Source organism: Notechis scutatus, chromosome 4, assembly GCF_049901735.1.
Source record: "Notechis scutatus isolate UNSWTSFEM ecotype Mainland chromosome 4, rNotScu1.2, whole genome shotgun sequence".
Classification (NCBI taxonomy): Eukaryota; Metazoa; Chordata; class Lepidosauria; order Squamata; family Elapidae; genus Notechis; species Notechis scutatus.
This window is the reverse complement of record NC_142012.1, coordinates 92,268,217-92,293,873: the sequence shown is the minus strand read 5'-3', so window position 1 is coordinate 92,293,873 and position 25,657 is coordinate 92,268,217. Positions and strand designations below refer to the sequence as shown.

General features: G+C 37.7%; 1 protein-coding gene across 1 annotated transcript in view; it reads left to right on the top strand.

Moving 5' to 3' along the window:
- MICU1 (mitochondrial calcium uptake 1) overlaps positions 1–25,657 on the top strand; it is a 158,574-nt gene that overhangs the window by 96,970 nt on the left and 35,947 nt on the right. The window contains exons 8-9 of the mRNA XM_087964113.1: positions 5,456–5,653; positions 21,981–22,118. Of these exons, the coding sequence (XP_087820239.1) occupies positions 5,456–5,653; positions 21,981–22,118 (336 nt within the window). The remainder of the gene's footprint in view (positions 1–5,455; positions 5,654–21,980; positions 22,119–25,657) is intronic.

Below are 25,657 nucleotides of genomic sequence, written 5' to 3'. Positions count from 1 at the left end.
GATCTAGACCCATTACCAACAACTGACCTGCTGAGTGGCCTTCAGATTGATACAGAATTTGCTCATGTTTTTCCTCATATAAAAATGTTTTTGCCTTTCTTTTGTCACTGTTGGTGGTTGGGAGACTATTGCATGTTTTTTATTTCCCACTTGTCTACACAGAATCCCTTGCCACAAATGAAAGCTTCATGAGAGAAGGAAAGGGAGAAAGTTACGAAACCCTTAAGATGCTCCCTCCCTTCCCTCCCACCATCAATGGGGTTTTGGGAAAAGTTTAATAATCCTTTTCCAACAGGGACAAGAGGGACTACAGCAGCCTCTTTTAAAAAGCATGTAAAATTTTAAAATGGAAATTACCGCATTTTATATCTGAAGGTACCATATTCTTTTTTATGATATCGTTTTCCTGTACCTTCTGTCTACATCAGTCTTCCCATTGAGATGGTTGAGTTATAATATTACGCATTAAAATAACATGAAAGGTCATACCTCCTATTATTGTAGGAGGAAGTTAGAATGCAGAATATATTCTGTACTTAAAAAATAACTCCATTGCAGTGGAACATTAAAAACTGGCAGACTCCTGACCAGTTCGGAAAACAAGGTTTTTTCCTGGGATGAAAAGACTGCAATGATTATGTCAGAGGAGAAGTTAGGGCAGTAACCTTTCATTTCTCTGGAGTCTAAATTGTATTGGAATATCACATAATAAAAAGAAACATTGTAAATTCAATTCTCTATTGGATGATTAATAACCTGTCCAGGAATATTGCCAATAATTGAAATCTTGTTCCTGCTAGGAATTTATGCCGAATATTCCTTTGTTTCATTGAGTTATTAAAGGTATTTCTTAGCTTTCCTTCAAGATAGCTGTCTTTCGAAGCCAGCTTTCAAAATACAACATACATTTCAATCTCAACATCAGAAATCAATCTGAAATGATTTTATAAATGAAGCGGTTAAAGTAAGTCAGATCCAATATTTAAGCAGCAATATATACGTTTTTTCGGTATTCTTGACCTCTTTGTTTACAGATTGTCGGTACTGATCTACTTTCTCATTTTTTTTAAATTTGAATCTGATTTTAAATTCATATGCACAATTGAAGAGCAGCTGGGATTGTTCTGCATTTTTAATTCTATTTAGTGGCTTAGTAATCATGCTGCTATTGTCAGGGTTAGAATTAGAGTTGCCAGGTTAGTCTGACCATTTTGTTTGTGTGAAAATAACCTCATTCTTCACTTCTGCTGTCTCACTGAAATCAATAATCTCAGAACAAGATCCCCAGAAATGGTCAAATACTGCAACAATTGTTTGTTTCTCTACGTGCAGTGTATATGTCCAGCTTTTATTTCCATAAAACATCAGAGGGAAAAAAATTTCATGATTCTCATCTCTGCAGATAGAAACAGCATCTGAATATCTTTCCCAAAGCATTGTATGTTCCTCTATCAAATGCTGGTCTGTGACAATTGATTCTCTTTTTTTGTTGATAGTTAATTCTGTAAGGCAAAGGCTAACCACCACTTCAACATTTGCTCATTCTAAGGCAGTTTGCTACACCTCTTGTCATTGATTTGATCTTCTTTATATTCAAAGTTATTCCTGTTTTTTCCACCATGCCCCTTGAGTTTCATCATTGGAGTTTGCAGGTCAGTTGTATTTTCAACTGTCAAAGAGACATCATCAGCACAATTATTGTTTCTTCCTCCAATTTTAAATTTTCATTGTTTTCCAGTCCAGCTTCAATCCATAGATAGATAGATAGATAGATAGATAGATAGATAGATAGATAGATAGATAGATAGATAGATAGATAGATTCAACAGATAGATTAAATAAAGAAGGAGAGGTTATATATACATCCTACTCTCATTCCTTTGTCAAATTGGAAACAGTCTGTTTCTTCATGTTCCATTCATGCTCTGGGCTTCCTGATCTATAATACAGGTTTCATGTGAAGACAGTCAGATGTTTGGTATTCCCGTGTTACTGAACATAGCTTGACATGGTTGGCACAAACAAAGGCTAATCAATGAAGCACACGCTGATTGGGAAGGTGGCATTCTGGGACTTTCTCAATTATCCTTAGTACATCCACAATATCTCTTGTTCCTCAGCCTTATTTAAAATCAGCTTGAACATCTGGCATTATTCTTACCACGTAATGCTGTGATTTATGTTGGATGTTCCTCAGCATTTTTTCCCCCTAGCATTTGAAATTGAAAACCTTCCAAAATAGTTTGCATACTGAGGCTTACTTGGTAAAATACCAAAGCTGTTTATAACTGCCTTCTCCTACATAATACGAAATGATGCTTTCTTCAATTGTCGCCAGAGCAATCAACTGCCTCTAGCATTTTCCTATATTGCTGCTGTGCAATGTAGGTGCCTCTTATTTTAGCTGGAAAGCTGGGATGATCTTCATGATTTGGTGACCATGCTGAGAAGATGTACTCTTGGAATACACCCTGGCATTCCATGCTCATCCATCCAAGGACCTCCCTCTCTGTCCCAATGAGGCAGCACAGCAGGTTTTGAAGGGTCTATAGCCAAAGTGTTTTATGCACCTTGAACTGTCAATGAATTGAATACAGAATACCTTATGCCACCAGACTTGAAATTCTAGACCTAGAAACCTAGAACTACACTGCCTTCAGTCCGATCTAAGTATAGTATATAAAATCATACATTGCAATGTCCTACCTGTCAATGAATACTTCAGCTTCAACCATAACAATACAAGAGCAAACAATAGATACAAACTCAAGGTTAATCGCACCAAATTTGATTGCAGGAAATACGACTTCAGCAACAGAGTGGTCAATGTCTGGAATACTCTACCTGACTCTGTGGTTTCTTCCCCAAACACTTTAACCATAGACTGTCTACTGTTGACCTCACCCCTTTCCTAAGAGGTCTGTAGGGGGCGTGCATAAGCGCACCAACGTGCCTACCGTCCCTGTCCTATTGTTTCTTTTATTTTTCTTATATGTACCCATTTCATGTATTCATAATTATGTTTATATTTATACCTATTATCTTTTAAGCGATTGACAAATCAAATCAAATAAATAAATAGAACATTTTGGGAAGTATGAACAAGTGTTCTGGGCCAGCAGGACATACTATAACATCTCTGTTTTATAAGACAGCTTGGGTTTTTTTAAAAAAAAAGCAAATTGCAGAGTTTCCACATCTCTTTCTTTTTGAAAATCTGACAAGGTTGCAGAGATGGCAAGGATGAGGTTTGAGTCATTTTGGTTGATCATTTTTTGACTCTGACTAGACATCCATCAAGACAAAAGTACTCTTAAGTTTGGGGAATGCGTTTCACAATTGAGATATCCAAGCCTGAAGCAATTCTGTATGATGCCCCCATGCTTTAATAAAGGAGCTGTAAAAGATTTGCCCACTCCTTCCATTATTGGCCAAACAATATTTGCAAATTTTATGAAAAGGAGCTATGGAACGTTTTTGAAATACTCATCAAATAGAAGAGGCAGCTTTGTTTTCACTGGCCATGCCCTCAACATATCTCTATATCTCTGTGTGTTCTATCTCACTCCACTCCACAGTCAAACCCTACTGAATGACAAGATTTAAAACAGAATTTCTTCCATTACATCTCCCATTGAGATGTATGTAAGATCTCAATATCAAAGAGAAGGATTAGGGAGGATGTCATGCTCCTGGTGGAGACTGACTCTGAGGGAGAGGAGGAACAGCCAACAGGGAGTGGAAGTGTGGCTCCGGATGTTGTGGAAGAGGCTGGGGAAGGGCAGAGGCCGGCTAAGCAGTCAGAGGAGGACCCAGGCCCATCCCCTATCCATCCTAGGGCACGCAGGAAGGAGAGGATAAGTGAGAGACGTGGTCTCCTCGGGAGGAGAGGGCCTTGATCCTCTTCATGGGCTGCAGGTGTGAGAACTGAATAAGAGTTTGGACCTGTGTACTGGCAAACGCTGGAAACAAAGCGTGTGTTATTTTGGTCTGAAGTTATCTTGGTTGGCGCCCTTCCAACAGACCGTGCCTTGTTATCTCCTTGAATTTGGTAAATACTTCTCTTGTTCCGTTGTGGAAATTTCATCATTGTAGTTTGTTTGGTTTTTTATTTCACCTCTATCTGCTCATTAAATTCGGACTGTATTGCTTTCTTTTGAAGACTATTTTTTATTACGTTTTATCTCCAACTGAGTATTATTGAACAGTGGGGCCAAATTGGAGGACATTTATTTACATTTTGGATTTTGTTACATTTGTGTTACACCTTGGGTCAACACATTACCTTCTAGTGCTTAAGGGACTGTCACAAAAAAAGAGGAGATTGACTAGGACACAGAGGGCAGGCCAAGAAGTAATGGATAGAAGCTGGTCAAAAACGGATAACAACCTAAAAATAAGGAGAAATTTTCTGACAGTGAGAGCAATTAAACAATGGAATAGCTTACCTCCTAGGGCTCTGGGTGCTCCATCACTGGATGTTTTCAAAAAATAGACTGGAGAACCATTTGACTGGGATTGTATAAGACTCCTGCCTTGAGCAGTACGTTGGACCAGAAGACCTCGAAAGTCCCTTTCAGTCCTATGATTTGATAATTCTAAGGAGAGGTCATCATAGAATCAGGTTTGCTACTTTCATGTAAAGTTCTGAAAACATTCACAGTCAAGCAAATACAACAAAACATCCACTTCATACTTTGCCATTTAATATCAATTGGAGAACTGATGGATTAGCTCATCATGCATGGTCCTTCCCATCTTAATCATGATTACATTTTCTTTTCAGCTGAACCTACACATGGTTACTCTGAATTGTATATTTGTGAAACCATGCATAGATGGGGTCCTTCTGGTCCTTCTGCTGTGGTTCTTTGTTGGATGTGATTTTTGAGAGGTGTAGTACAGCAGTATCTGGAAGGCCAATGGTTCTCACCAATACTTGAATAGAGCATATTGGGAACACTGGGCATTGCCATGTTCATCTGTAGAGCAACATAGGGATTGTTCTGCATTTCAGCCACATAATCTGGATAATTCTCTGGTGAACAAAGTAATTTCTGAGAATTCAGAAATTTATCAATACACTCTAAAGGGGTTTAAAACTCAACTTAATGTGCACATTAAAATAAATAGTAACTTCAATCATTTTGGGGAGATAATGAAGCTGCCATCTGCCTAGTTATAGCTGGGTATTCAACATCATGGTAGCACAGTAGTTAGAATGCAGTATTACAGGCAAACTCTGCCCACAGCCAGAAGTTTGATCCTGAGCAGCTCAAAGTTGACTTAGCCTTCCATGCTTTCGAGGTCAGCAAAATGAGGACACAGATTGTTTTGGGGGCAATATGTAAACAATGCTTACATTGTAAACCTCCCAGAGAGTGCTGTAAAGCACTATGGTGGGGTGGTAAAGAACTCTAAATATCTATTGCTATTTCTGTTTTGCCATCTATAGGTTCAGAGCATCACTCGTTCTCAGACTAGCATGGGGATGCGTCACAGGGACCGTTCGACTACTGGGAATACGTTGAAGACTGGCTTCAATTCCGCATTGACGACATACTTTTTTGGAGCTGATTTGAAGGGGAAACTGACCATCTCCCACTTCTTGGAGTTCCAGCGGAAACTTCAGCATGACATTCTCAAACTCGAGGTTAGTGTCTAATAATCCACAGGGATCTTGCTTAACTCACTTTCCATTTGCTTACAGATTTGTTATATTAATATCATTAGCTTTCATTAACAGGGACACAGCTTATTTCAGCAGATGGTATAATCTGTGCACCCAGGAGGTCTAATTCCTTTCACTTCCCATGAGAATCCAGATTCTTTTAGATTTCCTGAAATATCCCAGATAGCCAGATGAACGGTTGGTTGATTCTGGAGCAGTGGGCTAAAAAACAACAACTATATTGCTGCACAAAATATTTCTATTCTGCAGTTAAAAAATAACACACTCTTGCTTTTAGTTTTCTGACCTGATTTCATCTATTACATGTGTCCCAAACTTTTCCCCTTTAAGATTAAATGTCTCTCTCCATCTATCTATCTATCTATCTATCTATCTATCTATCTATCTATCTATCTATCTTTCCAGTATTATACACAAAAACGTATTACTTGAAAGCAGATGAGTTTGTTTTTCTTTTTAAAAAATTATATGTTATGTATGTTCTTAAGTTTATGTCAAATTTAATATTTACAGTGTGATAATCTCTCTTTTGTAGGACTAAAAAGGGCATACTGCACATTAATCAATTTCAAGGAATATTTGATAGTTATAACGTAATGCTGTTTGGTTAATTAAAATAGGCTGTCATAAATAACTTAGGTTATAACTGTCTAAAATTAATCTGCTTTTTGAAAAATACAATGAAGTATATCCTAGGTCAGGGGTTCCCAACCTGGGGTGCGAGACGATATTCCAGGGGGTGCGAGAAAAGTCCAGGTAAATAATAGGATATTGGCTATATGTTGGCATTTTTATTTTATTTTGCAATGGATTAACTTTGTTTTCATTTTAGAGTTAAGTATCGTTATTTAGTGGCCGTCACATACATAGCTGAAAAGATTCAATCCTACCATATATTTAACGCGTTCAGTAGTTCCTAAAGTCTAAATTTCAGGGGGTGCAAGGTTCGAGTGAAATTGTCCTAGGTCAACTGCTATTAAAAAAAATTATATTATAATGAATTATATCTGTCAGGGAAAGAAGCATTTCCAAATGTTAATAAACATTAACTATCAGACCACCTGGGTATTTATTTTTACTCCAGTATATCTCTATCCCTTTTTTTAAACACCTTTTAGAGAAAAACTAGAAACATTTATAAACCAGACTAATATTGTATACTCACAAATATGCCCAATTTGATTTGGCAAAGAGGAATGAATTGATCCTAAAACAGGAGTTCCAACAGAAAATCAATTCTTCTTAGTGTACTTTATTTAGCATTTTAAGTGCTACTTAAGTGTACTTTTAAATCAATTAAACCAGCCATGAAGGGTCTCAGTTCTTTATAACCAAATTAGATTGGATTAAAGTTTGCATTTGATATATTTGAATTCTCTTAGAACGTAGAAGCTATTGTCAAAGTCTTTATTTCATTTTGCTAGATAAATTCACATTGTATTTTAATTCTGGAAATCTAGGAGTGTCCAGAATCATCACTCATTTGCATGAATTAATGTTTACATGAATATTAGTTGTCATGTACAAGATTTTCAGAGAGAAACCCTAAATTTGATATTTAAAATTTATACCTGATAGTTTCAATAGTAAATTAAATCTTTTGGCTTCATCTTCAAGAAGAAACCAAGAAAGAAGAAAGATGGACTGAGCATTATGATAAGAATTACAGTATATCTCAAATTACATATTAAATACTGTCCCTGAATGCATTTTTATAGCAAATGAAAACTGTCATGCAGGACAGCATTATTATGACTGAGTTGTTTGCAATCAAAATAAAAGATAAAAACAAGAACATTGCCCGAAATGAAATAAATGTGCAGAATTATTATTATTATTATTTTGAGTTTGAGCTAACAAATATATTGATTTAAAAACATAGGAACATGGAAAACTGGTGGTGGAAAAAGACCTAGTGATCCATTCAGTATGCTATTTGAGTTTAGTTGGGGGGTGTTTTCTTTTTAACTAATTGATTTATTATTTTTCCATTATTATTTTTATTTATTTTTATTTTTGTTGGATAATGGACATGCATGTTTAAACTCAGTTACTGATGATTGACCCACTTACCTTTGCTGAGTTGTTCCACACTTCCACTCCTCTCTATGAAGTCACACTTTCTAACATTACTTTTGAACTTCCCTCCTGTCAATTTGGTGGTGTGGGGGCTCAGCAGTTAAGACGCTGGGCTTGTCATATGCAAAGCCGACAACCCAGATTGAAGACCCAAGCTCCATGCAATGGAGTGAGCTCCCACCCTCGCCCCAGCTCCTGGCAGTCTAGCAGTTCTAAAGCATACAAATGCAAGTAGATAAAGAGGTACCACTTTGGTGGGAAGCTAACAGTGTTCCGTGACATCATGCTGGCCAAATGACTGCGGAAATGTCTTCAGATAGCATGGGCTCACTGGCCTTGAAATGGAGACGAGCACCACCCTCTATAGTCAGCAGTGATTAGCGGTGTAAAATCCACAGGGACTCTTTTATCTTGTTTTAACCTGTCATTTTGAGACTATACCCCTGCGTTCTTGATTTTTGCTTAGTATTGAAAATACTACCTTCTAGAACCTTTAATATATTTAAAGGTTTCAATCATATAGTGACCACAATATGATCGACTTTTGTCTCAACATACATCCACACAAAAATCACCACAATGATGTAATCCCCTATTGTAACTTCAAAAAAGGCAACTATGATCTTATAGACAACGATCTCTCATCCCTTGATTGGCAATCTCTATTCACTGGATGCAATACCGTTGAAGACCATTATAACATATTTTTACTTGAAGTCAAAAGAGTCATCAAACTATATGTACCAACAACAACTCCCAAAACAAAACAAAAAAGCAGATTACCCATATCAATAAGGAAACTTCAATCCAAAAAGAGATCACTCTGGCGGAAAAACAAATCTGGTCACGTTGCCAATTTCAAAAACCGATACAAAAATCTATGCCACCAGATAAAGACCGAATGCACCAATTATCACATTAAACAAGAGGAAAACCTTCTAAGCACCAATTCCACCCGCGCTTTTTACAATTTTGTAAACAACAAACTAAAAGACTCAAGGTCCATCCCTCCCTTGATAGGACCTGATGGTAAAGTCTGCAACGATGACACCATTAAAGCCAACATCTTTAACACATTCTTCGGCTCAGTATTTGTAAACAGCAATGGATCATGCCCAATATTTCCTAGCCGTACCACAGATAACAACAATGATCTAATACATATCGATTTCACAGAAGACAATGTTGAAAAAGCAATACGCAACCTCAAACCATCTCTATCTATTGGACCGGATGGAATATGTGCCTACTTCTTAAGAAAGCTATCCACTGCCATAGCCAAACCTCTAAGCATAATCTTTGAAAAATCTTTCAGAACCAGCTCCTTGCCTAACCTATGGTCACAAGCCACAGTCATCCCCATCTTCAAAAAGGGAGACCCAAGCCTAGTTGAAAACTACAGGCCAATCTCCTTATGCTGCGTCACCTGTAAAGTCATGGAATCAATTATTAACCAATCCATCATCCTTCACTTAGAGACAAATAACCTACTCTCCAATAAACAATTTGGTTTCAGGAAAAAACTATCCTGTAATCTGCAACTCTTACACTGCAAAAACATATGGACGACACAACTCGACCAGGGCAAAACAATAGACGCAATCTACATAGACTTCTGTAAAGCCTTTGATTCAGTGGTACACGACAAACTACTCCTAAAAATAAAATCCTATGGTATCTCTGGACAACTGAATAACTGGATAGAAGCATTCCTGTCAAACAGACAACAAATGGTCAAAATTGGGAGCGTCCTATCAAATCCAGTACCTGTCAATAGTGGTGTTCCCCAAGGCAGTGTTCTAGGACCAACTCTCTTCATACTCTACATAAACGACCTCTGTGATCATATTAAGAGCAATTGCGTTCTCTTCGCTGATGATGTAAAGCTGTTCAATACCACAGACAATACTGCTACCCTACAAAAAGATCTTGACTATGTATCCGAATGGTCAAACAAATGGCAACTTCAAATCTCAACAAATAAATGCTCTGTCTTACATATTGGCAAAAAAATCAGAAAATAAAATACAAGCTGAATAGTCAAGATCTTGTTGATGACCCAAGCTCTGTAAAGGACCTTGGAATACTCACCTCTAATGATCTAAGTGCTAGAGCACACTGCAACTACATAGCCAAAAAGGCATTAAGAGTTGTTAACCTAATCCTACGTAGCTTTTTCTCTGGTAATATCACACTACTAACCAGAGCATACAAAACATTTGCTAGACCAATACTCGAATACAGTTCATCAGTCTGGAACCCACACTACGTATCTGATATTAGCACAATTGAGAAAGTCCAGAAATATTTCACAAGAAGAGTTCTCCACTCCTCTACTCGCTGTAGAATACCTTATGCCACCAGACTTGAAATTCTAGAACTAGAAAACCTTGAATTACGCCGTCTTCGGTCTGACTTAAGCATGGTATACAAAATCATACATTGCAATGTCCTACCTGTCAATGAATACTTCAGCTTCAACCATAACAACACAAGAGCACACAATAGATACAAACTCAAAGTAAACCGCACCAAACTTGATTGCAGGAAATACGACTTCAGCAATAGAGTGGTCAATGTCTGGAATACTCTACCCGACTCTGTAGTTTCTTCCCCAAACCCCAAAAACTTTAACCTTAGACTGTCTACTATTGACCTCACCCCTTTCCTAAGAGGTCTGTAGGGGGCGTGCATAAGCGCACCAACGTGCCTACCGTCCCTGTCCTACTGTTTCTCTTATTCTTTTATTTTTCTTATATGTAACCATTTCATGTATTCACAACTATGTATACATTTATACTTATTATCTTGTAAACAATTGGCAAATCAAATAAATAAATAAATAAAATAAATAAATAAATATCACCCCCTTTTCCTTCTGTCTTCCAGGCTATCTATCTATCTATCTATCTATCTATCTATCTATCTATCTTCAGTCCCTCCATTCTCTTCTGATATGTTTTGTCCCTCAGATATTGCACCATTTTTGTTACCTGTCTCTGGACTCATCAATTTGGATAAAGTGAATAAGTAATCTAGTGGTGAACTTAGATAGGATGGCATTTTACCCACAATATTGAGGGAATGAGTTGGGGGGGGGAGAGAGGGGGGAGAGAGAGAGAGAGAGAGAAAGAGAGAGAGAGAGAGAGAGAGAGAGAGAGAGAGAGTGACTGGACCAAAATTACTAAGTCAGCTTCTTTGTTCAAGGGAAGACTAGAAATCTTGGTTGTCCATTTTCTAGCCCAGTTTCTTAGCCACTGTACTAGACTGGCTTTCACGTGTGTTATGGAACATGGAACATGCAACATGTAATAGAGATAGACATATCCATTAGTAAAAGGATAATTATTTCTATGAAATCTAAAGTTTTCTTTGTCAATTACTATTACTTTTGATAAACTTTTCTTATGCTTTGTTTTTTTTCCCCTTGCAATTTGGGGATAATCAATTTCCTCCATATATTCATCTGGTAGCAAACTCACTTTGTCATCTCAGTGCAGCAGCTACTGTGAAGAGGAAAGGATCTCGTGGATTGGCGGGCTGCCCATTGACTTTTAAAGTGGCATTTGCTGCAGCCCTAATTCCCTCCGCAAGCTTGTTTGATCTTTGATTGGCAGCCAGAACTACTTGAGGGATTTCTTGTCATCAATGTCTTGACATTCTGAGAGGGAAGGAGGGAGGGAGCGCACAGGGTTTTTTCATAGCATACCCAGTTGCTAATAAAACCCAAGCCCATGAATTAAGTTTCCAAAGTATTCAGGGTTTTTTCCCCTTACATTTTTCTAGTTTGAGAAATATTTTCTCTGAAGGGGCTTGTAAACAGAAAGGAAACAATGCTAGACTACCTCTAGCAGGCTAAGTTACTTTTATGTATGGCTTTGAAGCTTAGAGTTCAGTGTTTGTGTACATAACTGTTTAAATTGCTGGTTAAAGCCCTGGAGTCTGCTGTATTATCTGGCCACAATTAATTCAATTGCAGGCTGCAGTGGCTTTCTGAGGTCAATGATCTTTTTTATTATTATTATTAATTTTTTAAAATTTTTTAATGCAAACAATCCATTAAACAGTGTGTCGTCTGAGTACAGATATCTTGTGCAATAACAATTGAAGTTCCCAGCCATAATCATTACATTGGTATTAATTCTCTACTCTTAGCTTATTACTGATAATATATATAATATAATCTAATTATTATAACAGTCCTCATCTTAACTTATTTACTTCTATTAACATATTTTCTATATTTTGCTAGTCTCTAACTTTCATATTTATTCTCTAACCATTGATAAAATGATTCCCATATCATATAATATTCAGTGTGTTCCTTCTCTTTAATTGCAAGTGTTAACCTATTTATTTCTGCACATTCTAATATTTTCCTGATCACGCTCTCATCAGTAGGAATCTCTTCACTTTTCCAATTTTGTGCAAATACAATTCTAGCTGCGGTTAAAACATGAATAATCAAATATACATTCTCTTTACTATAAATGTCAGGCAAGATCCCCAACAAGAATATTTCAGGTTTTAAGTCGATATGCTGTTGTATCATCTTTTCCAACCATGTGTGCATTTTTGTCTGAGGTCAATGATCTATGTCCAAAACAGTTCCCAAGAACTGGGCATCCACTATATCCTGCTGTCAGCAGGAAGCATAGTTTCAACCCATTTACTACCCATTATAATTTTGATGCAAAGATAGGTAGAGATGACCTAGAGACTGTCATTTTCTTCTCAAAACCAAAAAATCTTCAACCAAACTCTTAAGTAGATCATGAAGTTTTACCATCTCTGGTGCCATCCAACCCACTCCTAGTTTTTTTCCTCAATATTATACTGGGCTTCTCATGTGCTCTGTTTCCTCTTCCCAAAAGGCTGCATTTGTTGTTTACTTATATATTTATTTATTAGGTGTTTATCCAAGGGTGGGATTCAACTGGTGTTACTACTGGTTTGGTGACTGTGGTGACACTGCACGCGTGTGTAAAAAACCTTAAGCTGTGCCGCCCAGAGAGCTGAAAAGCGCAGTGCGCAGGTGTGCAGCCTTTGAAAAGCCACTTCTTTCCTGCTTTTTCAACCTCAGCTGTGCTGCGCAAAGCAGCTGAGGTTGAAAAAGCAGGAAATAAAGGACTGGTTCTATGTCTGCTGCTCTTCAGAGCTACCGGTTCTATAGAGCCAGGCAGAACTGATAGCATCCCACCCCTGTGTTTATCCCATCTGTCTTATTTTATAAGTAACTAAGGCATCAAACATCATGAAACCTTGAGTTATTACCACAACCAGAATTTCAGTTGCTAAGCAAGGTGGTTGTTAAGTGAATCATGCACAATGTTACCACCTTTCTTGCCATCGCTGTTGAGTGAATCACTGTGGTTAAGTGAATCATGGTCATTAAATGAATCTGGCTTCCCCCACTGACTTTGGTTGTTGGAAGCCACCCGGGAAGGTTGCAGAGGGCGATCACATGACTCCAGGATGTTGCGACTGTTGTACATTCACACTGGTTGCCAAGCAACCAAATTTTCATCACATGATCGTGGGGATGCTGTAACAATCATAAGTCTGAGGAATGCTTGTGAGTCTCTTTTTCGAGTGCTGATGTAACTTCAAATGGTCACTAAATGAATAGGAGTAAGTTGAGGACTAGCTTTATTCCAGAGGTGGTATTCAGCAGGTTCTGACCAGTTCTGGAGAACCAGTAGCGGAAATTTTGAGTAGTTTGGAGAACCGGCAAATACCACTTCTGACTGGCCCCGCCCCCATCTATTCTCTGCCTCCCGAGTCCCAGCTGATTGGCTGGGTCTTCTTTGGTTGCCCTGCACAGGAGAACGGAGCTGGAAATCAGGTTAGTGGGGTGGGGAGGGAATGGAGATTTTACAGTATCCTTCCCCTGCCACTCCCACCAAGCCACACCCACCTAGCCACACCACGCCCATCAAGCCACACCCACAGAACCGGTAGTAAAAAAAAAAAAATGAATCCCACCACTGCTGTATTCCTGTTTTTCCCACAACCACCATGAGAGATAAGCTGAGAGAGAGTGACTAGCCCAAGGTCACCCAGCCGATTTTCATGTCTAGTGTGAAACTAGAACTCCTGGTCTCCTGGTTTTTAGGCTAGCACCCAAACTGGCTCTCCCTTCAAGTTCCTAACTGCTAGCATCAGGGCTACAAGCTGCCATTCTTGGAGCCAGAAGTTGAAATTTATGGGACTGCACTGCACACTTTTCTGTGTCCTTGACATTGCTTTTTAAAATAATAAAATAGTTATTTTTTCAAACTGATCCTGAACAGACTTTGCATTGGTAATGTTAAAAAAAAAAGACACCATGCTGAGAATTGGTGATAAGCTTGCAGCATTTCACGTCCATAATAGGTTTTATCTTTTAATAGGGTGAGGTGGATTTTCCTCATGGTGCTTACTTACCTTATTGTATTATATCTTGATTAATTCCCTAGGCCTCCATGCTAATAAATCTCTGTGTGTTCAACTATTAGCTGAAATAGTCATTCACTTTCTTCTTCTTTTGCATAACAGAACGGTTATATTACACTACTTCTTCATTTCTGCCTCCTTTTAAGTTTTGAAGTTACCAGTAGTGCTTTTAATAGCTAATTCCAGTGACGTTTTTCCTAGACAAAATTATTATTTAAAAAATGCCCTATGTAGCCCTGCCATAATTATTTAATTTTATCTAAATGCACACAGAGGGGAATGTGTGATTAGGGTTCTATTCTGACCAAGATTAAGCTGAGTTTACAAAAGAGAATATTTTAATCATGGTGGGGAACCCCTTTGGATAGGAAGAATACCTTTTGTGAATCCTAGCTGCTCTTGACTTTACCAATCATTAGTTGTCGGATTTTAAGGTTGGAGATGTAGCCATATAAGAGTTAAGCAATTCTAGAAGACCTTGCTTGGTTTGACTGTATGTTATGACATGGTTTACATTTTGAAAGAACTAGAATAGTTTTGTCTGTCAGAAATGGAGTAGGCCTATAAGTTAAGAAAAAAGCGTGAAAAGGTGATTAATGGTAAAATCTAGGTGTTGTTAAATCTAACAGCCTAAATTGACTATGGAATCTTCAGTTAAACAAACTGAGGTGAGAATATCTTTGCTTGTGCATATATATCTACAGGATATTTGCTGGTTTGGAGAGAAAGCACTTTTCCCCCCAAGTTTCTGCCTTTTTATCTATGTGGATGGAGTGTTGTTGTGTACCACGCTTAGAAAAGGTGATTGCACTGTGAAAACATGACACTGCTTTTGTTGTTCTCCTCCCAGCCCTGCAGATGCCACTTCTTTGTTATGAGACTCTTTGTGGTTGTGTTCATCAGGCTTATCTTGGGATAAGAAGAAAAGTGATTGAATTCAATTTTCTTTAATGGAACCTGGCAGTCTTTGTTCATTTCAAGGCTTTTTGTGGCCTTTCTGCAGGTTAACTGAAAAGCGTAGGAAGCTACATTGTTTATGGCCACTCTGGAAATAATGTAGCTTCTGGATCTGTTGCAAGATGAAGCTGCCCAAGGAAAGCCAAGTATCAGAAAATTAACCCGTTTGGTAAGATTTCCAGAAGAAGAAGTGTACAGCATAGAGAACAGATTGACGCTACACTCCATTTAGGGAATCATTTTTCCCAAGAGGAAAGTTAAAAATCTTTTATCATCATATAGAAAAATTACCCCAATGGTATGTAAAACAAAAGATATCATTGTCAATTTCAGAAAAGGCAGGCACAGCCATACACTCTGTGTAATAACAATTCAACTATGAATATGGTTAGCAGTATCAAGTTTCTGGGTATGAGTAGAACTAGCTGATGAGTAGAACTAGCTTGGTCACACAACAGTGAGACACTGGTTAGCGAGAAGAGCAGTGTCTGCATTTTCTACATCTTATGTGAAGAGCACATCTTCCTTCCCCTGTCCTTACCACTTTCTATAGAGGGATGATTGAAAGCATCCTGTTGTATTACATTGCTGTGTGGTTTGGAGGTATTAATCTTTCAGACGGGAAGGCTGTGCAGACAGTGATGAGGACGGCAGAAAATATTATTGGAAGTTCCCTTCCTTCTATCCAGGATATGGCATATAAGTGATACTTGAGCAGGGTCCGCAGGATTGTCTGGGACAATATACATCCTCTCTATGACCAGTTTTATTTTTTATCTTATGGAAAGAGGCTTTGTGATATCTGAAGCAGAACAACTAGATTCTGTAATAGATTTGTACCATATAGTATCACCCTTGTTAATTTGCAAGACTTTTTTCCGTTGTGTATTCAAAATGGACTGTGATTAATATGTGTGTGGGTGTGTACATATATACACATATATATGTGTATGTGTGTACATATGTATGTATGTACATATATGTGTGCACATATGTGTATAGGTGCATATGTATGCTATGTGTATGGATGTGTATGGAGGTATATATATAGAGAGAGGAGGGGGAGGGAGAGAGGGAGGGAGGGAGGGAGAGAGGGGGGGAAAGGGAGGGAGAGGAGACACCAAAATTTAATTTTTAATTTGTGCCATTGTGTTCACAGAAAAAAAGTGACAATAATTTAGGTTATCATCTCTCATTTAAAAAATAATTGGGTATGATTATGAATACCTCTAAAATACTTTAATTGAAATCTGGAGGAAAATAACCCCTATTTTTTTCAGGTGTTTGGGTGTCTCCCTTCAGCCCCCAAAGCACAGTAGAAAAAATACTGTGGAAAACCAGTGGTTTCACAGTAGCCTCATGAGGCACCCCCCCCCCCCAAATATCTTTGCCCTGTCTGATTCCAGAAATCACAGCTGTTTTTAAGGTCCATGAAGCACTACTGGCAGCTCAGGGCCTCTCCAAGCAACACTTTGCTTTGTTTATGATGTTTCTTCCTCCGCCGATTTTGTGTGTGTGTGCCTCCTCTTGTTGTTTTTATTGATGCTTTGGAATACAAAGTAAATTAAATATCATTATCAGAATGCGGTTTCAGCTTCCATGTAATGTCCAGGTTCCTGGAAATTTTGTAGTTCTTATGTGAAATGGGAGCTATTGGAGAAGAAGTATTTTTTTTTTCTATTCTGCTTCAAGCTGTGAAAAGCATTCCCTGATTTTGCTGTTTTTATAGTAATTGGAGCAGACGGGAGCTGTTCCCCAAATGCTGATGCTTGTGCATCCAGACAGATCCATCATTTTTAGGGTTTTTGTTGTACCATTTCCTACTTCTTTCAAAGCTTCCAGGGTTATTCTAAACCTATCTTTGTGCTAAAATATGTTGTGCTTCCTTTAACAAAATGAGATACATCTAAAGGACAGGCCTTGTAGGGTGGTGGCAGGCAATAAAACCAAAGGACCATAATTAGCCTTGTTTTCACAGGTATTCAATCTTGGCCATACAGATGGTCATTGACTTGTGGCCATAGTTGAAACCAGAGTTCCCATTGCTAAGCAAAGTGGTTGTTAAGTGAATTGTGCCTGATTTTATGACCTTTTTGCCCATGCCTGTTGAGTGAACCACTGCAGTTTTTAAGTGAATCATGCAGTCTAACAGCAACTTTTTTGAAGAACTAATTTTATTAAAATATGAACGTCTATCCCAAGGGTCTTCAATCTTGGCAAGTTTAAGAGTTGTGGACTTCAACTCCCAGAATTCCTGAGCTAACATGACTGGAGGAGGAATTCTGGGGGTTGAAGTCCACAAATCTTAAAGCTGTCAAGTTTGAAGACCCCTGGCTATCCCTATTAATGAAATGGTTAGTATGAAAAGGTCCTATCGGACTAATTCTGAAGAAAGTTTGTAGAGATTCTCAGTCATCCAGGTCATGGTTGTCCCAAAGGTGCTTTTTGCAGGAGGCAACTGGACTTCCTTGTTTTTCCTTCTGAAGGCGTTTCGCTTCTCATCCAAGAAGCTTCTTCAGCTCTGACAGGATAGTGGGGAATGGAAGGATTTATATTCCTTGCAGACAACTGGTCATTTGCATCCTTTTAGAGGGTCATTGAAACACTTGGAGGTTTATCTGTGTCTTCAGGGTCACCTGAGTAGTGCAAAAATCTGCAATTCCCCCCCCCCCCCCTCTGAAATACATCCTGTCAGTGTTAAAGAAGCTTTTTGGATGATCTTCAAAGAAAAAACAAGAAAGTCCAATTGCCTCCTGAAAAAGCACCTTTGAGACAACCTTGACCTGGATGACTGAGAATCTCTACAGACTTTTAGCCATACAATTTGGAATGAGCACCCTTTGAATAGTGTGGGAGTAAGAACGGATTTCCAGAGAAAAATTGACCAGCTGTCTAAAAGGAATATGAATCCTTCCATTCCCCACTATCCTGTCAGAGCTGAAGAAGCTTCTTGGATGAGAAGCGAAACATCTTCAAAAAAAAAAAAAAAAACCCCAAGAAAGTCCAGTTGCCCCCTATAAAAGCATGTCTGAAGAAAGTTGCAAAAAACTGAAGTAGTTAAAGGTTTTTCTTGGTTTGCAAATACCAACTTTTCACACAAACCATCTTCTATATATCACAAGCTTAAGATGGGCAGAAGGTAGACAACGGAATGACTTATCTGTAGACCTGCAATGATTCTTGATGCCCAGTTGTTCAACAGGGATAATGGCACATACCCATCCCTACCTAGAGAGTGGAGTTCTTCTGCGACTGGTAATTCTTATGTTTTTTTTAACTGTACGAATAAATTAAAAATAAAATAATAAAAGGATATAGCATGCTTTCAGTTTTGATGCTTCAAAAAAGTATTGTGTTCTGCCTTGTTCTGTTTTTTTTTTTAAATGCCCTTGCTGATTAGATGATAAGCTCATTGGAAAGTGCAAAAGCTACACTGAAATATGCCATTTATTCACTATTATTTTAATATCATTTAGATTTTGAATTCATCACTGTTTCCTTCCTTTTTTTCTTTTGTGCAATAGAAGCTTGGTGACTTTGAATTTTACAAAGGTTTTAAGATCTCTTATATTAAATTCCATTGTTAAGTATTATTTAAATCTCAGTTAAATCGTATTATGCAAATAAATCCTAAAGGATTAAGTGAAACGTCTTCATCTGCCACCTTTTTGATGCTGAGACAGAGGCCATGAAAGAATTTACTTTTTGTCTGGGAAGGCAATAAGGAGCATAACAGATCAATTTAGCTTTCTTTATAGACGGAAATGTTACACCCAGGAACCCCAGAAGTAGAAATGTGCTTTCATTTGTGAAAACCTTTTTAAAGGAAAAAAAAGACATATTTATTTAAGAAAGCAGAAATAAACATTATTACAGATGTACATGGTAGGGAAGATAGTATTTTGTCTATTTATTTATTTATTTGATTTCTATAGCTGCCCAACAATTCAGGGCAGCTCACTATTGAGAAACACATACTACAATTAAGATCATAAAAAACCCAATTTGCAAATATTTTAAAACAATAAAAATGTTAAAAATAACAATAGCACTTAGACTTATATACTGCTTCACAATGCTTTATAGCACTCTCTGAACGGTTTACAAATATGTGCGTATTACCCCGAACAATCTGGGTCTTCATTTTACCGACTTTGGAAGGATGGAAGGCTGAGTGAACCTTGAGCCGGTCAGGATCTAACTTCTGGCTGGGGGCAGAGTTAGCCTGCAGTCCTGCAATCTAACCACTGCATCACCACGACTCTTTCTTTAAAGCCATTAAACCGCTAAAACAAAAAAAACATTAAAACATCTAATTCAAGTACATACAAGCAAGACATCTGGCCTGTTAACAATACAGCCAGGAGACGGGGCCCTTGGTTCATCTAGCGCCCGAGACTCAGAATCATAGCCAAATTTTTAAAGCTAGGTCTTATTACCGGTCCATTCTGCCCCTTATCTTTGACTGCAAGTTATAACTTATGCCTTGTTAGAATTAAACGTAAACTGGCTGAGATACTGTAGTACTTCAGATTCAAGAGAAAGAAAAACTTTTTAATGGACATTTTTTTATTTATTTTAATGGACATGTTTTATTTATTATCCCAAACCTGGCTTATTACGCTTTAGACCACTGATCCATTTAATACAGGGGTCCCCAAACTTGGCAACTTTAAGACTTGTAAATTTCAACTCCCAGAATTCTCCAGTCAGCGTAACTTTGGGAGTTGAAGTCCACAAGTCTTAAAGTTGCCAAGTTTGGGGACCTCTGATTTAATATGTGGGGAGACCTTTTTTTCCCTCTTCCTTTCCTGCTTACAACTATTCTCATTGTAGGATTTCAAGGTTGTCTTTTCTCCGTCATGCCCTGCTCCTCCTCCTTTTTCTTATACTCCTATTTTTTTCCTATGTCATCCACGTTGGCTTTATTACGTTTGGGTGAATATATGAAAAAAGGAGAAATTCTTTCTTTCTTCACTGATCTGTACTTAGGATGAAAAAGTCAATTCATCTTAACAAATAAATTTTAAGAAGGGAGGATGGGTTAGGTGTATTTGAACATTAGTAATTAGATAGAAACAATCAAGACCATCCAAAATGACCATCCATTCAGCAGATGCAAAATAAAACAATTCAAATAATTATGGCCACACTGACAAAACATGCCATGTAATAAGGAGCTGCACTAGCTGCCTGTTAGCTTCTGGATACAGTTCAAGGTGCTGATTGTCACTTTTAAAACCCTACATGACTGAAGAGTTTATAGTGTCTGTGACTTGCCTTCAATTGCCTTGATTTGGACCATCAAGAAAGATCTGGGAGAGAGGACTTACGGAGGGTCCTGCCACATCTCTAGCAATGCCAGGTTCAATCCTTCCTTGGTTGAATATTCGTTGTTTCATTTTTGTACTGGTGAGTCAGTCTTTACTCATGGCAATATTTTTAGAAGTGGTTTGCCATTGCTTTCTTCTATGCCTAAGAAAGAGTGATGCAAAGTCACGCCGCAGACTTCATCTACAAGGCAGGAGTAATAGTAATAGCCTCTAGGCTTGTAGGTTGGCGCCTAAGACCTATACCAAATTGACTTTCTTTGTTAAATATAGATTTTTTTAAAAAAAACAATCCTCATTGAGACATAAGGTATAGCATGCTTCTGCAATCTTTGTCCATTTTGACCTTGGCATGTGTTGATTATTGAGTTTTTGATGGATCTGTGAAATTTAGGAAATATTACATGCTGTCAGATTGAGTAAAAAATTGCAGCCAGTTGAACGAGTTTGGATTAATTTGCAGGCTTATTTAAATGCCATAATACTCTTCCAGAAAGGTTTTGACAGTGTGAAGGAAAACATCTGAAGAGCAGGTTATCACATTAACATCATGTTTATTTCTGTATCATGTATTTTCATTGGCAATTTTTATTCCTTGAAAGGAGAAAATCTTTGTGAATACCAGCAATTAATTGAAGACCAATCAAGATTGAATTGATGTGATGTGTGAAAGAGATTGTGGAAACCTTGAACATCCATCTGATCTTTTGAACTGATGTATTGAAAGGTTAATGAAGATAAATTGGAGTTGTTAAAAAATGCACACCTCCCCCCAAAATTTACAACACATTGCAATACATATCTGCAAACATTTTGTTGATGCATACATAAAATTCCATGTAAAATATAATACTTCATCATATGAATATTAACCTTGTCCCAATATTTAAGATTTAAAATCTGCTGTGCCATCCATTGAAATTTAAAGAGACCTTATTTTATATTATATTCACATCACATTAGAGTAGTTATCTGTAAGAGGTTGCATGGGATAAGAATCTCAAGACAGTTAAAGTATTTATTATGAATATATTACCAACATTTGTTTTTGATACGTTAATATTTTGTTAGTGTAAGATAGAGTGTGTCTCTAACAAAATTTTTATCTTGCAGTATTTTACTAAGAATCTTAAGTTGAGAGTGATTCATAGCTTAGAAGAAATACTGATGCTCACTTTGGTGGTTCATTTATAATTTCCATAAAATAGACAAGATAATAATTACATTCCTGAAGTATTAATATCAACTTTATACCTATGTTGTATATTAAATGCTTACTAATGTTGTAATTACAAATATAAGAGTGTTGAGTGTGGTGCTTAATGCAGTCAGCGGTCCTTTTCTGATCCTTTCTTCTTCTTGCTATTTTTGTGAATGCACTGATTTCACAAGGAAGAGAATTTTTCAATAAACAGTATTGATATGACATGAGCAGGTAAATCCATGCCGTTCTAAGTAACTTCTCTCCTTCCCCTTTTGTCTTCCAGTTTGAAAGGCATGACCCTGTAAATGGTCGAATCACAGAACGCCAATTTGGCAGCATGCTGCTGGCTTATAGTGGAGTACAATCCAAAAAATTGACAGTGATGCTGAAGCAACTCAAGAAGCATTTCCAGGATGCAGTGGTTAGTAACCTTTTTGGAGCAATATGATGGAAAGCGGCTGAAAAAATTTATTAAAGATAATTGTTTGCATCATAAGTGTTCCTGTCAGTTAAAACAATTAATCAGTGGAATGTCTTGTCTCCAGAAGTTGTGGGTGCTCCAACACTGGAGTTTTTAAAGAAGAGATTAGACAACCATTTGTCTGAAATGGTATAGGGGGGTTGGGCTGTGCAGGGGGTTGGACTAGAAGACCTCTAAGGACCCTTCCGACTCTGTTATTTATGTCATAGAAAGCATCATTCTATAAATTACTGTCGTTCTATAAATTACTGTCGTTCAATGCTAGAAGAAACATTGACCCACAACGTTATAAAGAAGTCAAGGGTTAGAAACAAGAGGAAAAAACCGTTTGTAACAATATGCTCATCTGAAATCCTTGATCCCCAGTTTAACCAGGGAAGGATGTATAACTTATTTCTGTGGCCTTGAGTTAATTGTCATTGTGGCTAGGAAATTTGCAATTTAAATGCACGCTTTTGCTAGGAAAAATATTATGGCAACTGGGTTCATAAAGTTAAGAGGAAAACGATTAGTGGCACTGCAGGAATGAAAGCAAGCTAAAAGACATGCACACCCTTTGAATAAACATACCTGAATGGAAAGGACGTCTTTAGTTTGGATTTTAGCAAAGCGCTTGACAAATCAGTTCAAAATAGTTTGATAAGCAAACCAGTTACAGGTTAGCTAAACACATAGCAATGATATGGATAAATAGCTGGCTTCAAGCCATACTCAAAGAGTGCTCTTTAAGTTATTCAGCAAACTAGAAGTACGTACTGAGAATGGAGTATCTAAAGGATCACAAATGGAGTTTACACTCTCAATATTTTTATTAAAGATTCAGCCAGAGGAATGAAGGAAATGGTGATCAAGGTTGCAGATACCATACATCGGATGGGATCATCATTATGTGAATAAGACAGAAATAAAATTGAGAATGATTTTGATTGACAGATGAAAAGTTTTTCACTTAAGAAACATGTAGCCATTACCTGACTTAGTTAACAGTACTTATGAAAAAGGTCTTAGAGTAGTACAGGTAGTCCTTGAGTTACCACCACAATTGAGCCCCAAATTTCTGTTGCTAAGTGAGACATTGGTTAAGCCCCGTTTTATAGCCTTTCTTGTCACAGTTCTTAACTGAATCATTACAGTTGTTCAGTTAGCAACACCGTTGTTAAGTGAATCTGGCTTCCCCTTTGACTTTGCTTGTGGGAAGGTCACAAAAGGTGATCAGGTGAGCCAAGGACCTGCAACCATCATAAATACCCGCCCGTTGCCAAGCATCTAAATTTTGACTAGATGACTACAATGGTTGTAAGTGTGGAAAACAATCATAAGTCACTTTTTTCAGTTGTAATTTTGAACGGTCACTAAATGAATGGTTGTAAGTCAAACACTAAGGGTAGTGGATTGCAGACTGATGGAATCAGAGGGGTCATGTAGTTGCCAGCGTTCCAGCAACCTTCCATTCTACCCAATAACTTCGAGACAGACATCTTCTCAAAGGTTCCTTTTGATTTGGATAGTAACTGGCACAACTAGGGAATCCCGAATCTGAAAGTTCTGGGCTTCCTTACAATAAGTAAAACTACAAAATCCATCCCCTGCACCCATCAATCACATCACATGGCCCAATCACCATCTGCCCCAAGTTAAGACTTCCTCTCACTTATGTGCAAAACAACCTGACCTTGAATCAGAAAAAGAATGTTGTTATGTCTAACTAGATATATTCCAAGAAATTCCCCCCTCCCGTTCTCCCAGGCTCAAATGTGGCAGCGTGGGAGCCTCTGATCTCAATATGGCTTCCAAAGCTGACAGCATTCTTCAGAAAGGCAAGTTACATTTTAGAGTACATCTACAAAAAATACTGCTTCCAATGCATGGGAAGTCGTTCCATTTTATTCTGCTTTAGTCAGAAACCATATTTAAGAAAAGTGCAGCACAATGATGTGCAGAAAATTAAGTTTGAAGCAGTTGTTTTAACTATTGTGAATGCTTCAACCTCAAATCAGGCCTGTTCCAAGCTTAAAACACTTCCTGAATCATTGAAAAAAAGCCCATTTCAAGCTTGAAAAGGTTTGAATTCAAAACATTTTCCATACCTCTAATTCAGCAGAATTGTAACTGACTCAGAAAAAAGTAGAAAATAGGGTCAGGAAAACAGAAACTTAAGCCCTGTGAAGAAAGAGGGGTTAGATATGTTTAGCCTCAATAAGAGAAGACCAATGTACTAAGAGGATGTCACACAGAAGAAATTACAACCTATTCTTTACCAGAGTCAGGACATTAAAATGTTAAAATTAAAGGAAAGCAGTTTGTGGTTTGATATTAAATGGAGTACTTCTTGAAGAAAACAGTTTTGTTTTGTTTGTTTTTTCCTACCCTGGCCTAAGCTATTTATTTACACACATATTTTATATTTAGTTTGATATTCTAAATGTCTGTTTTTCTTTTCTTCCCTGAGAATATTTACTTTTCAGTAGCCATGGGAGTGAGTTAGGAATTGATCTGTAAATTTAGAATAAAAGAGAAGGTGAAGGAGAAAAATTATTAAATATAGTAGGTTGAATCCATGAATAGTGTGACTCTAAGCATATTTAGGATGCAGTAGCTCAGTGGCTAAGACGCTGAGCTTGTCGATCAGAAAGGTCAGCAGTTTGGCGGTTCGAATCCCTAGCACCGTGTAACCGAGTGAGCTCCCATTACTTATCCCAGCTTCCCCAACCTAGCAGTTCAAAAGCATGTAAAAATGCAAGTAGAAAAATAGGGACCACTTTGATGGAGTAATAGCATTCTGTGCACCTTCGGCGTTTAGCAATGCCAGCCACATGACCACGGAGACATCTTTGGACTGCGCTGGCTCTTCGGCTTTGTAACGGAGATGAGCACCGCCCCCTAGAACTGGAAACGATGAGCACATATGTGCGAGGGGAACCTTTAACTTTAAGCATATTTATTCAGAAGCAATTCGCACCATGTTCATGGGAAAGTATTCCCAGGAAAAATATGATTGCAGTCTGAGTATTAAAACAAAGGCTGAGAATGAGCCCAAGATGCTTTTTTTGCATTTTTGCTTCAGAGTGACTTTTCACAATGGATTTGTCTGCGCATGGTACCCTGGGGCATCTCTGCATATTGCTGAGTCCGAATTTCTGATATATTACAGGACACCCACTCAATTTTTAATTGACCCTCTCACTATTGAAAACATTCTGATTTTGAATAAATTTCCCCTATAAGGACAGACTCTTAAGCAGCATCTTGTGACCTCATTTTATAAAAAAATCTCATTGAAGAATCCCTGGAACTCTGTTTGAAAATCACCCAAAGCAATTCCTTTCTACAGCAAGAGACACATTTACCTCCATAGGTTAACCTCCATATTATCTAACACAGTGTGCTCTGAAGTATATATTTGCAAGAAAAGGTAAAGGTATATATATTTGACAAGCAAGCACGCCAAACTTACGGGTGCAATAGGAAAGGACATAAAT